This window comes from Leuciscus leuciscus (assembly GCF_965113295.1).
Source record: "Leuciscus leuciscus genome assembly, chromosome: 23".
Taxonomy (NCBI): Eukaryota; Metazoa; Chordata; class Actinopteri; order Cypriniformes; family Leuciscidae; genus Leuciscus; species Leuciscus leuciscus.
Window position 1 is genome coordinate 22,203,270 of NC_138747.1, and position 14,165 is coordinate 22,217,434.

At 37.4% G+C, this 14,165-nt stretch overlaps 2 protein-coding genes and 1 long non-coding RNA gene across 6 annotated transcripts; 2 read left to right on the plus strand and 1 right to left on the minus strand.

Moving 5' to 3' along the window:
* The first annotated feature begins 4,336 nt into the window (after nt 1–4,336).
* LOC309487460 lies at nt 4,337–6,396 on the plus strand. 2 transcript variants are annotated; one of them, XR_014201859.1, is made up of 4 exons: nt 4,337–4,430; nt 5,325–5,426; nt 5,624–5,856; nt 6,225–6,396. It is a non-coding gene; the product is annotated as an uncharacterized lncRNA (long non-coding RNA). The 2 variants fall into 2 exon arrangements; XR_014201860.1 differs by lacking the exon at nt 4,337–4,430 and having other exon boundaries at nt 5,215–5,426; nt 6,225–6,394.
* A 30-nt stretch (nt 6,397–6,426) lies between these two features.
* Nucleotides 6,427–8,002, plus strand: LOC309487459 (uncharacterized protein). Of its 2 annotated transcripts, none has more exons than XM_082155119.1 (6): nt 6,427–6,621; nt 6,714–6,830; nt 6,917–7,008; nt 7,121–7,227; nt 7,436–7,612; nt 7,761–8,002. In XM_082155119.1, exons 5-6 carry the CDS (start codon nt 7,480–7,482, stop codon nt 7,964–7,966), a joined length of 339 nt encoding a protein of 112 aa, XP_082011245.1. In that variant the 5' UTR covers nt 6,427–6,621; nt 6,714–6,830; nt 6,917–7,008; nt 7,121–7,227; nt 7,436–7,479; the 3' UTR covers nt 7,967–8,002. Both variants share the same exon structure in this region, with proteins under 2 accessions (XP_082011245.1, XP_082011246.1).
* Nucleotides 8,003–11,312: 3,310 nt separating this feature from the next.
* LOC309488133 (uncharacterized protein) lies at nt 11,313–13,840 on the minus strand. 2 transcript variants are annotated; one of them, XM_082156178.1, is made up of 5 exons: nt 13,823–13,840; nt 13,371–13,725; nt 12,715–12,782; nt 12,531–12,574; nt 11,313–11,452 (listed from the first exon to the last, which is right to left on the minus strand). In XM_082156178.1, the coding sequence occupies exons 2-5, from the start codon at nt 13,495–13,497 to the stop codon at nt 11,362–11,364; spliced, it is 330 nt and encodes a 109-aa protein (XP_082012304.1). In that variant the 5' UTR covers nt 13,498–13,725; nt 13,823–13,840; the 3' UTR covers nt 11,313–11,361. The 2 variants fall into 2 exon arrangements, with proteins under 2 accessions (XP_082012304.1, XP_082012303.1); XM_082156177.1 differs by lacking the exon at nt 13,823–13,840 and having other exon boundaries at nt 13,371–13,746.
* Between the last annotated feature and the right edge of the window lie 325 nt (nt 13,841–14,165).

Here is a 14,165-nt window from a genome sequence, read left to right on the forward strand (position 1 = left end):
ACACATTACGTCATGACGTTGGAAAGGTTAGAAAGGTTGGTAGGCGGCAAAGACTAATAAATGCCCTTTACCAAAAAATAAAAATATTAATAAATAATAAACAATGATGTCGGACGATTTTGAAAGTAAAGGAGAAAATGAGATCGAGTTTTTCGCGCTTCCCTACCGGCTTACGTCTATGTCCCGCGTGACCTTTCCAACGTCATGACGTAATGCGTGGCGCGTCTTGAGATTCTATAACACGTGCAATTTTGGTTAAAAAGTATATAATTTTGATTTTGAAAACGACAGATCGTTTCGCTAGATAAGAACCTTATTTCTCTGCTGGGATTGTGTCGAGTCTTTGAAGCTGCATTGAGACAGACTTTGAACCCTCATTTGAACCCTCAAACCGTTGGTCACCATGGAAGTCCATTATATGGAGAAAAATCCTGGAATGTTTTCCGCAAAAACCTTAATTTCTTTTCAACTGAAGAAAGAAAGACATGGACCTCTTGGATGACATGGGGGGGGGGGGGGGGGGGGGGTCTCTTTCTACTTTCTAAGAGCTTTCCCGGTCTCTTTCTACCTTGTGCAGATGGTGGTAGCAAATGTAGCAGCAGCAAGATGGCAGACATGTCACTGTCCCAGCCTACAAATAAGTAAATTAAAACCTGGTTAAAATTATGCCATAGCATAGCATTCAAATTGTCAACTTGCACCATTACGAAAATGTACACTAAACACCTACATTAAAAAGTAAAACAGTTCCATTCATACCATTCTCAACTTCAGCAGCTGACTCAGCATTGCGCATCAAATCCAAGAGTTCTGTGGTGGGTACAAGTCCATGGCTTTCCTTTATTACTTTTGCTTTGAAAGTGGTTGGCCACTTCTCCAAGAATTTGTTGGCCGTGGCCTCACCAAACAGAAGTCTGAAATCTTGTTCTATCTGCAATGTAACACACATAGACAGAAGTGATGAGTGATACCTAATGCTACATTGGATATTTTGGTGATGCAGTGAATTAAGATGTCATACCAGTCCTGGTGTGTCCAGAAATCGTGGGAAGACCAAGACATCTGATGATTTGGCTTCATCGTTGACCATTGCTTGCCGATATATGAAGGTCATTTCCATCTTCTCACGGACAGTCTTTTCATCAGCAGAGTGTCTCAAAACAGAAATAGCTGCTTCCACATCCTCATCAGATGGCTGAAGGGCTGACGAGCTGACGACCACGGCCTGGCCCACCAACTTAAGACAAAATACAATGTTAAGAACTCATTTCTGTACAATTCACAGGTCACCATTATAATCACATGTCACTGATCAGTAAACATACCTTTAGGAGATTTGCTGACTGAGGCACCTCTCTCCTCTGCTGTTTTTTTTGTATGGTCTTCAATCGCCATGCAAGGTATCCCGAACCACTCTCCGGATCGTAGTAATGTTCCTATGTGATTATAAATAAATTATAAAGGAGTACTATTAACATTGCAAAGAGTGAATATGTGCATAATGTTGCAATAACCCATTTACTTACATATCCATGTTGTGAGTATTGGGTCTTCTAGATAGGGAAACAAAGCTACTATCCCCTGTGCATACATCACTCTGACACTTTTGGGGGGGGATGTCCTAGCATATGAATTCAAATTTAACATCACACTCAACTGACATTGCACAACACAATTTACATAATTAATAACTGTACAACAATAACAATGTTTCTTTACAGCCCATCTATATGCTTAATGCTTACCCATGTGTTTCTGTCATCTCAGCAGCAAGTATGTTAATCATCTGTCTTCTGGTGGCATCTGTCAGAGATTTGGTTTTTCCATACTCTTGCATAATGCGTTCACCACCAGGCTTTGATGTTAGGATTTTTTCAATCAACTATAGGTGGAATAAAATGTGCTTTCCGTTATTGTAAAACCATATGTAATGCTGAAAAAAATAGTTATCTAAAGAACACTTCCCATGGTGAAACAACATTCAGATTGGACTTAACAGCAATTTCCACCACTTACCGCTTTTGCCTCGTAGTTTATGTGGCATGGCCTTTTAGGCTGGCTTCCTTCGGCAGCGGCTTCTTCTTCAACAGGGTCACACATCGTGAAATTCGAAAGCATCGAATGTCAGCTCAGACAGCTTGACATATTTCTGCTCTTCCCCGAATTGAACACGCAACAGCATTCCCCTGTTAACAAAGAAAATATATATTCAAAATCATAATTTAGGGCTGGTTCAACTAAGAGTTACCTTTCCATTTCTCTCAGTAGTGGCAATGCACTATGCATTACTTAAGATGTTACACTGCAATTACAAAGGGTGGCTGAAGAAGACAAAGTTATGCTGGTTGAATATAACGTTAGGCTATTTTCTGCAGCAAATGGGTTAACGTTAACTTAGGCTAGTTAAAGTTTCGAGGCACGGTGTCCCACTAGCTACCAAATAACTGTGCCAAAGTTAGCTAGCTCATTAGCTATTTTAGTTCAAACAGTAACCCGTTAAAATGGTTAAGCCATGTTAAACAAACACGTCATGCAATCAGTGATCTAAGTTATCGTTTTATAAGACCAACATTAACAATCAGAAGCATGCTAACATTACCAGTATATATAAAAAACCCAGATTAACGTTGCCTGGGAAGCTAAAAAAAAAAATAGGTATTAAATATTTTGTTGTTATATCGACCGAGCTAACGTTATTTTACGCATAAATCATTCTGACCAAATTCATTCGTGAAAATATTGCAACACTTAAAGAAACACAGTTACCGATACGGATTGCTCTAGCTGGTTACTTGTATTATGACCTCAACTAATATCAGCACAACTCTAAAATTATGTAAAGTAAAAAAATACAGTTTTATACTTTATTACTTACCTAGCAATATCAGTGGCCTAACGTTACTCCAGAGCGATCTTCCTCCACCGACAAACGTGCCAATCTTCAGCACAGCAGAGTGGCGGGTATTCATCACTCAACCCGTTCTCATCTCAGGGCGTCATATAAGGCCGTTTTGTCACGTCCTTCGGCGTTTTCTGCCCACGCATATAGCACCCTTTTGCGTATAGATGACACGCACATGGCTTTCAACCAACTTCAATGTAAAACCATCCGCGATGTAATTACACGCTCAGGGCTTCGCCAGTCGTCAATTCACCTCAACATTGACCGACTGCACAGACTAAAGACGTTTTCAGCAACGACTTATGTTTGCTCTATGATTAGGATTGCCTACACCTAATATAGGAGGTCATAGTTTTCCATTATTTATCTTTCGAGAGGAGATATTCGCCATTTTCAACACCCTTATCGTCTGTGAGAGACGCTCGCGGCTTAACCACCTCCAATGCAACCCATCCGCGTTTTACAGGACGCAGTTGGACTTTGCTAGCCAATCCAAGTGCGTGATATCAGACGCTTTCAGCAACAGTAGCATGCGTAGGCTACAATTTCGTTTAGTTTTAAATAAGCCTGTGGTAGCCTACTCAATTTAAACGTGAATGTGTGCTAGGTATCCTAACTAAAAACACGACAATATAGGTTCCATCATCCCTTAATTGCCCGCAGGAGTATATTGGCCGAATTCAACACGCACCCTTTATCGTGTGTGAGAGACGCTCATGGCTTTCAACCATCAATGCAACCCACGGGCGTTTTACAGGACGCAGTTGGACTCGTTGAATATGGACGCTTGGCCAGGACCCCTTGGCGTCACTTTTTAACGCACTGGGTATACCTTTGGCGTCATTTTTCAACGTGCAGGGTAGTCTGTTTGACTTCTATAGAACTCTGAACCGGAGCCTGCGGCGTTGAAATTTGACGTCTTGGGAAACACCGCAACCCGTCTGCTGTGTATGGGTCGAGGCTACAATAAATACAAATAAAAAGGAATAGACTACAATAAATGATCTATGCCAGGGCTAGTCAAATGGCGGCCCCCAGATGATATTTATCTGGCCCTCCAACTGGTTTTTGATGTTTAAAAACCCTCGCAATCTGATATCAAAGTGCCCTCTCTGCGCAAAGGTTTAGCGCGTTCGGCAACCGCATTCAGCGGTGAGTTTAACAACGCTCAACTGCAGGTAAAACGGCATTCAGAGGTGAGTTTAACCAAAACAACGCTCAACTGCAGGTAAAACTGCATTCAAAGGTGAGTTTAACAACGCTCCACGGCGTGCAAGTAATTAGTTTAATCGTTTTCTTGTCATAGGTAGGCCTACTGGTACAGGTACACTGCTTTAACTAGAGCATGCTGGGTAACGTATTTTTATCGGAGGTTTGTTGATGTTAATAAATATATATAATATGCTACGATTGTGCTCAATTAATATTTTATTTTTTATTTTATTTTTTATTGATTAAATCCTCTAAATGAATAACGCTGACGTCACTGTATGGGGCGATCCCAGGGTCCATTGCGATTTCCCACTTGGTAAGTAGAAGAGTTAATTAATAGAGATGGATACTATTCTTAAATTTACACATCTAAAAACTGTTGAATCAGGACAAGAAGTTGTGTTTAGAACCTTTAGATGTGTAAGGTGGCAATTTCGTATGACGGTAAATAATAGAAGGCATTATAAAAATAAAGCTTGCTGCACCAAATGTGCAGGCTAGCAAAGTTAGCTAATTGAATTCAAGTTCATTTTTGTCGCATATAATCATGTATCATACTGGGGAATGTAATATTTTCAGTATTACATTAGCCCACAACTATTATCCAATATTAGAAATGTTCAGATGAAGAACAGTTGCCAGATTGGTTTGTTTTACAGCCTAATTGTTTAAAATCCACGCAAAATTATATAATTAACACCCAAATAAATCTATAATTAACAATACAAATTAATTCATAACTACTAAATTGTGGCTCATCACAATTTTTCAATATGAAATAAAACAATTAATGTATATAATTAATGTAACAAGTAATGCTGTCATAACTTATTGACTGATTTATATATATATATATATATATATATATATATATATATATATATATATTAGAAGTTCTGATGTGGCTTTGTTTGGAACATTTTTTTTTTTTTTTTTTTTTTTAATAGATCAAAACTTACATTTATTGACAATTTTTGTCTAATTTCTATCTAAAATGTAATTAACAATATTCACTTCTTGTTTATTGAAAAGGAATATCACATACAATTTAGCCCATTCTGGCAACACAGATGAAGAGAATACTGGTGTAAAATGTTCAATTCTGTTTTTTTTTGTGTTTTTTCTTTAGGTCCCTCTTCGGCAGCTTCAAAAATTATTTTTAGCCTTACCCCCTTAACATAATTCAAGTGTACTGTATGCTCTTTTTCAGTCCGGCTTGTACCTGTGGAGATGCCTGACAAAATCTGTGGTTGTTCACCAGAGTTATTGAGGGTTAGTCCAGGAAAGATTGTTGCTGTGGTCACAATGAATGGTAAGAATGTGAAGAACTTTATTTTGTCCTGTTTGAGAAGCATCTTTAAAATAAATATATATCCATACGCGACTCCCTACAAGTTTGACATAGATATAAAACTAAAAATATATGAAGTATACAAAGTAATATATAAATAGTACAAAGAACCCAAACCCTGGTTTACATTACAGTGGATGTGTTTTTGATATTTCCAGGATGACATGATCGAACCATGCCTGAGTTAATTTGTGAGGCATGCCAATCCACTTGGACTGCTGGAGTCGATGCCCTAAACAGAAGTGACTACTGGCCTGCAACCCTTCAATTTGCCACAGTTTATGCCACAGATGTCTTTTTTTCATTTGAAGAAATGAAGATGGCGGCACCAGGACTGTCCTGCCAAGCATTTTTAAGAATACTGAATCAGCCAACGGTCCGCTTTGGTCGTGTGAGTATTGAATTGATCTATCCTGCAGTGTTGTTGATATCTTTTGAGTTGTTGGTTGATAAGCAAGATCTCAGCAGACAGTTTTCTGAAAAGTTTTTTTGAGTGGGAGGCTGTGCGATTTGAGGTGGACAACATATGCAAGGAAGAGCCCTTCAACTGTCCTGCATGCACCCTAGATATGCTTGCAGTTTCAGTTGATGGAAACCGCAAGCATTACCGTTTCAAGAATGCTGCTAGCTACTCCAAACTGTGTATCACAGTGTTTGTATTAATAAGAAAACATAGCTCTTTAATGTGAACTAAGAAATCTCAGATTTTAAGTTATAAATTGTTGTCAATCATCAATTGTTGTTTTTTTGTTTTTTTAGATCTGAGGAACAGGCCATCTTTGAAGGCGTCTTCATAGCCAAGGATGAAGACGTAAAAAGATTTGTAGACCACATTCACAACACAACCAAACATGTAAAATTCTAGATGATAATTAGACTACAGCACTATAATAACCTCTTTCTGAAGAGTTTGTTTAGGAGAGTCTTATTTTCATCAACAATTTTCCATATTGTTGTTCAGTGGAAGAAGTGTTTGTGGAGGGGAGTGGTCAGCAGCCAGAGATACCTCATAAAGATCTGCCAGCAAGGTAGACGAGGAGGGATTGGAGCTTGTGGTGTGTCGGCACGGAGTCCTGCTCCAGAGCTCCAGCACCTTCTTAACATGAAGCCATTCCTTTCGGTTTTTCATGCCAAAGCCCATGATTTTAAATGCGAGGTAAGGAAGTGTTGCTATGTGATAGAATCGTATTATCTAAACTGAACATCTGCAAACATCTGTTTTTTTTTTTCTTTTTTTTTCTTAACCAGGTAAAATGGAGTGGGCATATCAGGACGGTGCTGGTTTAACACTAGGGGAGGAGGTGGAACAGTGCAATGCCTTCCTATCTAGGATTGCAGTAACCAGTAAGCATATGTCAAAAGCAGGTAAGATTACCACATACTGCACTAGTTACATCCTTACATAATACGTAGGAGGAATATGGTAACATCATATTTTCTTTGTTTTTCAGGATGCACAGACTTGCTGACTCTCATGGCCATGCGCTGGAATCAGCAAAAGTTCAACAATTTGGCTATCTCACTGACCTGCCGATATCAAAAGGTAATGACATCAGTAGAATTAATTTTAGATGTTCAGTACTGCATGTTAGCAGTGTATGAAGCTGTGCATTGAGCATTTGTTTTTTGTTTCTTACCACTGTTTGTTATTGTAGACCACAAAAGCTCTGCAAAGCCAGTTACAAAACCTAGAGTCCATGAAAGCGCAATTGACAGTGACAGCGAGCCAATTGGAAGAATGATGTAAAGGATTGGGCTGACGGTGAGGAAATGATTACTTGTAATACATTTAGTCACAAATAATTGTAATTGTTACTGTTTGTTGACTGCTTCTGACAAATCTGATACATAATGACACATAACCCACAATGCTTCAAATGTCATTCTGTAACCCCATACTATTTCAGAGATTCTTTGAAGGTTGATGTTTAATACAAATTATTTATTTATTTATCATAAATGCATTCCAGACTCTGTCGATCTAAGGACAAAGAGAAAGGCGTTTGACATCATCATGTCAGTAAGGAGACTTGAGGAGGAGCAGAAGATTCTTGTTGCAGAGATGGACCACCATTGGAAATCTCTTTCAACTCGTCCCGATACCCTCAGAGAGCTGTCCTGCTTGTTTTCCAGTGAGACAATGAAAAGTATGTATATGTAATAAATTACATAAACATAGGGTTGCCCCGACCAAAGATTACTATTAGGGGGCAGCCCTAATAAATATACACAACAATGATGACTGTTTATAAAGTTTCTAATGCTGGTCTTATATTCTTGTGTTCCTCTTTTAAGATTCGCAATGTGGCCTAAGTGAAGAAGGTTTGAAAGGTCTGCAGAGCATCATCCTCAGAAAGTGGCATCAAATCAGAGAAATGAAGGTGCAAGCAAGAGACTGTTACCTGCAAGTTTTGTCTGGAGCAGAGGACATCAACTTCTTGTACAGTGCTTCAGCTGATGAGTACGACAGTGACTACGAAATATCTGATGATGGACTGTAATCTACAAGACAGTAACACCTTTCATACTTCTGGACAATGACCTTAACTAGTAATATAAAGCATGTAATAAAATCTGCTTTTTATCACCATAAATATAACCAAAGTGTTACCTCTTCTTTCACATACATAGAAATGTGTGCATGCATGCACTGTGTGGTACAGTAACTTTCATTAGTTGAACTGTAGGGTGCTGTATAACAATTGAAACCTGTTAAGAGACATGGAAGAAGCAGATTATAAGGAAGAACACCATAATGATGAGGAATAATTTTCTCCCCAACATAATATTCAATGTGCTTTCTGTGTAATCTAGTACAGGTTTCATAGTCAACTGATGTGATTCTGTGGTACTCAAAACATTTCACCACTCAATTGTGTAGATTTATCAGCTGTGACCTGATTAACAGTATAATGTTACAGTTTTCTGGATTGCTAAAACACATTTCTTGAAACTCACATTCTCAAAACCTTAAACACAAAACCAAATTTTCAAACCACATTCAGAGAACATCTGACTCTTATGGCAAAATCAAACAATTGCCTCAAAACCATTTTATCTGTGCTCAAATCAAACAATGCTTTCAGATCATACACACATCAGTCAATATTATAAACACTACAGATCATTCGTTAGACACTACAGAGAAAAATGAAGAGCAGAATCCGAAACACGCAGTTACCGAAATAAAAGTTTATCGTAACTAAGTAAACAAATTTTGCAATTGCGTAAAAAAAGTATAGTAATGACAACTTACAGTAGTAAGGTGAATAAATTGTATACTGCACTGCACTGCAAGTATAGTATTGAAGGTCTGTATATTCAGCACTTTTTATACTGTGAAAATACAGTGACCCAACTGCAAAAGACAAAAAGGTTACAGTAAAAAACTCTAAATGAAAAGCGTTACAGTCACTCAGAAGAGTTGTGCAACTAGAGGAATCAAGGTCAGTGAGAGAGATTTTATTCTGCTTCAGCATCATGTCTTCATGTTGGTCCGGCCTGATGACTTCTTCCACATAACAATGTCATCTCAGGAAAAGGGAAAATCCCTAAAGCAGATCCAGCCTTGACAACATTCTTCACACCTTGCTCTTTCTCATCCTCCTCCTCTTCCTCTTTGTTCACCACCTATTTCACATACTCTTCTTCCTCCTCTCCCTCTTATATTGTTTCCATCCATTGTTGGTAACATTAGTGCAACATTTTGAGTCAGTTTTGGCACTCTGAACTGACTTGTATGATGTACAGTTGGTTTGGTCTCATCATTAGAAATAAGTGAACAATTTTGAGTAGTTGTGTGTTAACGATGACAACTGTGTTGTAGTTGTTTAACTTTTGCCTGCCAGTGTTTAGTGTTTTGAAACATAAATGTGTCAGTGCGAAATGTGTTTTAGTGAGTGAGAATGTGTTTAGAGTTTTGCCAAAAGAGTGCATGAGATTTGCAAACAGTGTTTTAACTACCTGAACTTGTTTAATGTTTTACAGAAAGAGTGATTTACTCGACAAATTCGATTAGGCTATTGAGAATTTGGGAGGTTTAGTGTTTTAGCAATTCAGAAAAGGTCTATTTTACAACATTTGTAAAATATTACTGTATTTTTGTATTCCGAGTTCAGAGTCTTGCAATATAGGCCTAATCAAAACCTAACACAAGCATGATGTAAATATAGAAAAGGCGGGAAAGCAAAATAATGTTCAGATATAAATGTGACTCAATACAGTTTGTTGTCCATGATGAAGAGAGTACATATGTGTAGGTTTTACTGCCCTTCCTCCCCCAGGGGTCCCGTAGCACCCCTGGAAGAGCAAAAAACTGCACATTCTACAAAGTCTGCAAATGCAAAGTCTGATAAGTGTATAAAAGTGAAAATTGGTAGGACAATTATTTATGCTTTGTTTAATACATAATGTTGGACAGAGATGTCTGGCATACATGGAAAGGTGTTAAAAAAGCATTTTAAAAAGTGCTCACAGTAAAATACCAAATTTCAGTCTGGCTCTCAAATATGTCAAAGAGGTTTGTATAATGAACATATTTGGATGTCCCTTTGTTCATTAAAGATTGTATTTATTTAATTCCATTACTAAACGTTTTTAAACTACATTACCCATAAGCCTCTATCATTGTGTCCATGGGACGGGCGCTGTAAATTGTAGTTCATTGAAGTGTGTAGTTACACTATAGGGTTAGGGTTAGGATCTCGGTAAACGTGTAATTTCTTTCAATATAGCAATACCCTATTGTTAACTGACAGTATTACTGACAACATAACGCAAGCAAAACATAGTTTGCGATATGGAGCGCTTTTTATTCTGACCTAAACGTTAGTCCAACCACAGCTTGTCCTTCTGGGGCCATGGAAACGTCAAAGCCTCGTCACACTTGTCCATATATGGTATTTACAGGCTCTTCCGACTTTTGATGTACGCAAATCCAGGATATTTATTTATTTTGTTGTTATTTTTCATTGAAAGATATACAACAACGCTTAATTTCCATGATCATTTATGTATAAGTTCTGCAATAAAAATAAATAAAAAAACAGACTCTTCCCAGTTCTGACTGAAGATAGGCTATGTAACCTATGTTATGTAACCCTACAGGGATCTTACAGAAAGAAAATTACTCTTGATAGTTATTCTAGCATGCAGTATTTGTTTTAAACAGATGTAAGTTAATCTCTTAATCAAATAAAATGCGTCTGTAACATTTAAAGATGATTGCGCTCACACTTTGTACTAATTTCCCAAAATGTATTGATATGCCAAACTATTTAAAGACTTTAATTTTTCTTTTCTTAAAAAAAAAAGAAAAAAAACCCAGGAGATGCAAGGCTGCCACCAGAAAATACATTATTTTCTTCCCTTTGAAGAACACTTTGCCCCCCAAAATAAAAACAATATATATTTACATGATTAATTTTACATTATTTTGTAAAAAGGCAAATATAAATAGGTAATTACAATTATAAATGTTAAAGGAATTAATATCGGAAATTGTAGGATTACAACATTTTAATATCTTTAGGAGTATTCTGTGGTATGTATTCATGGCTGGCATACCAAACAAATAGTTCAAGTAGACTTACCTAAACTATATAAATTTTTTTTTTAAAAGTACAAATAATGCCTTTGGGAATGCCATTATGCCAAACAGCACTCATTTTCTCCCTTATGATCTCCATGGCACACTTCCTGGCTGTTGTGCAGTTATTGAAAATGCAAAAGTTTTTTTTTTTTTTACACACCATTAAGAAAATAAACACAAAAAGAGACTGGGTATTGTGCAAAAAACTTTAATGAACAAAAGCAAGAGAAAAAGAAAAAGAAAAGAAAAAACTCACAAAAAAAAAGAAAAGAAATTAAGGGTGCTTGAGTCCAGGTGACTAGGCTGTCATGCTGAAAGCTGGTTGGGATGTGGGGAATTAGGCATAACAAGCAGGAATTCACTGGCAGGCTCCCATGTGTCATCCCAGGTTTTGCCACTGTAAAATATCATAAGTGCAAAAAAATTCATTAGAACACAGAGAAAAAAAAAAAAAAAAAAAAAAACCTGTTGGGTTAAATTTAGAGAGTTCATTGAAATGTATTTATGTTTGTTAAAGTAGCATTAACCCTGGTTAAGCCCAGTGGTGGAATGCAACTGAGTACATTCACTCAATTTACGGTGTTTTTTCATTTTACACATTTTTATACAACATTGCATCTCACAGGAAACTATTGTACTTTTTACTAAACTACAATTGTCTGGCAGCTCTAGTTACACAATGTTCCACACAGTTCCGGTACATTGAAAGCCATGTATCTCAATTTACGGATTTCAAAATGTTTCTGATAAACTGAGGGATGAAGTTGTCATTAGTGGGATGAGGAAAATCACATTTCCAACACATGTACAACAGGAAACAACTAAATTATGACACACAAGTGTTTCAGATGCTGAAAGATTAATTTATGTGTGCATGAAACACTGCTACTTTTGTAAAGCATTACCAAGTGGATGTCCTGCTGCAGTGCAGGCTCAATAAATAAGCTAGTTCAGAGCTAGAGCTAGCCACTAGAGAACTTACTAGAAACAGTAAAACCAGATCACATCAGGACCATTTTATTGTCCATACATTGGCTGTCTGTCAGCTAATTTTAGAGTTCTATTAATTACTCAGCAAGTACTGAATGGTTCAGCTCCTCATTACCTACAATCCATTGTGTTAATCACAAAATTCCAGGATCTTACAAATAGAATATTCTAAATAAAGACAAGGAGGTAGATCATTCGCCCATTTGTCTTTAAAATTATGGAATAGTCTTCCGAGCATTCCAAATTCAGACACACTCTCTCAGTCCAGACTAAAGACAGTCCAGATATTTGTCTTTAGTCTGGACTGAGAGAGTGTGTCTGATTTTGGAATGCTCGGAAGACTATTCCATAATTTTTCATCATCGGAATGCATGTCCTAAAGGTTACAAGGGCCTACCTGCCGGATCTAGCTCTTCGAAATGCCTCCACCTCATCGCTATTTGCTTGAGTACTGAGAATTAAATAATAAATAAAATATGACTTACCACACAGTGCATGGCAACCAGTGGACTTTCAACTCGGCTTTCCCCTACACACAAAAACACGAATAATAATTATTTTAACTGTTTTAGCAATCACTGATTAGGGCATAACATATTGTTTTATTATCTTTGAAAGGTCAGAATCAGTCATTTAGACAAGAAAGCAGCCTAACAGAACACATTTTACCTCATTTATCCGTTCCCCAGTTATTCGATCAAAGAGGAAAACCTTCTGCCTACTACATTTTCGGCAACCTGAAATGATGAAAAGACACGGAAAGTTTATTAAGCCATGATGCCATGCTTTGTAGCTAAATCAGTTCAAATTTATAATTTCACATGTGAGGAAATATGCAGTACTTTTCATTCATGTCAAAGTAAATTTGTCCCTGTTTTTGAAAGCAAAATGTACAGGATTGGCTTTCCCAAAGTCCTCTTAGCTTAATGGTCCTTGCACACTGACTCTGAAATACGACGAATAAATATGTTTTGTCAATCACGTTAACACACTGCCGTCATAAAAAAATCGGATCGGGTTCGATTTTCTGCGTTTTTCGGATCAGTAGCAAGAATTTGGAATGGTGTTTTGACAATTCAGAGCCACCGAATGACGAATACGGAAAAACGCATACGAAAATGTCAGACTCAGTGTGGAAGGACCTTAAGTCAGGGACTGACATTAACCACATGCCTTGGACATTGGCCACAGCTAAATAACTAAATACTGTGAACTGGCTACCAATGACCCGGTTAGCCAAATTAATCAAATTTACATGAAGTCAACTCTGACTGGGAGCAAATTTATTACCAGTGTGGGGTAAGATGTACCATGCAAAAGGTTACCTTTTCTTCTGTTCTTCACACGTGGCCCTTCCTGACACAAAGACGTGGAAATGTAAGAGGCAGACGGAGATGGAAGAGAGACAGAGGGAGAATAGTGTGAAGAGGCAGAGGTGTTTGTCCTTTTCATTTGTTGCAAAGACTTAGAGCATGGCAGTGGAAGTTTGGAAGAAAGTGAAGGAAGAATAGTTGTACAAGTAGAAGAAGTAGAAGAGAGAGGTTGGAGAGAGTGGGGAAGACAGAGGAACAAGGTTAAGAACAAATACAGTCTCAGACTCCTTGGTTTGACTCTCCGCCGCCGCTTGACTCTCCGCCTGCTGCACCATTTGACTCTCCGGTTGCTGTGCTGTGGAGGTTGCTATAATACAAGTTTACTTTCATTTAAAATCTTTACATATTAACAAAGAAATATACATTTTAAACATTCATAATTTCTAAATCAAAACATTACTTACATTTTGTCAAGATAAATTCTTAGGCCCTCCGCATCTTCTCCAAAATAATTTTAGTGACAGGAGTGGGGTGCAGATGGGTTATTATTTCTGCAATCCATTTATTCGAAGCCCTTTTATCTGGCTTACCAATAAATCAAATTGGCTTGTATCCTACAGCTTCAAGTTTACTCACCTGAAATGAACAAAAGCAGTTATCAGACATTAGTTAAATCCACTGAATTATTAGAAACATCAGTAATATATAGCCTAAATCAATTTTATTTTAAGGACATTTAATGGAGTTGGAGTACAATGCAAGAAACATTCCTCTTCAACTGTATGCAATCAATGGCCAGTTTCAGAT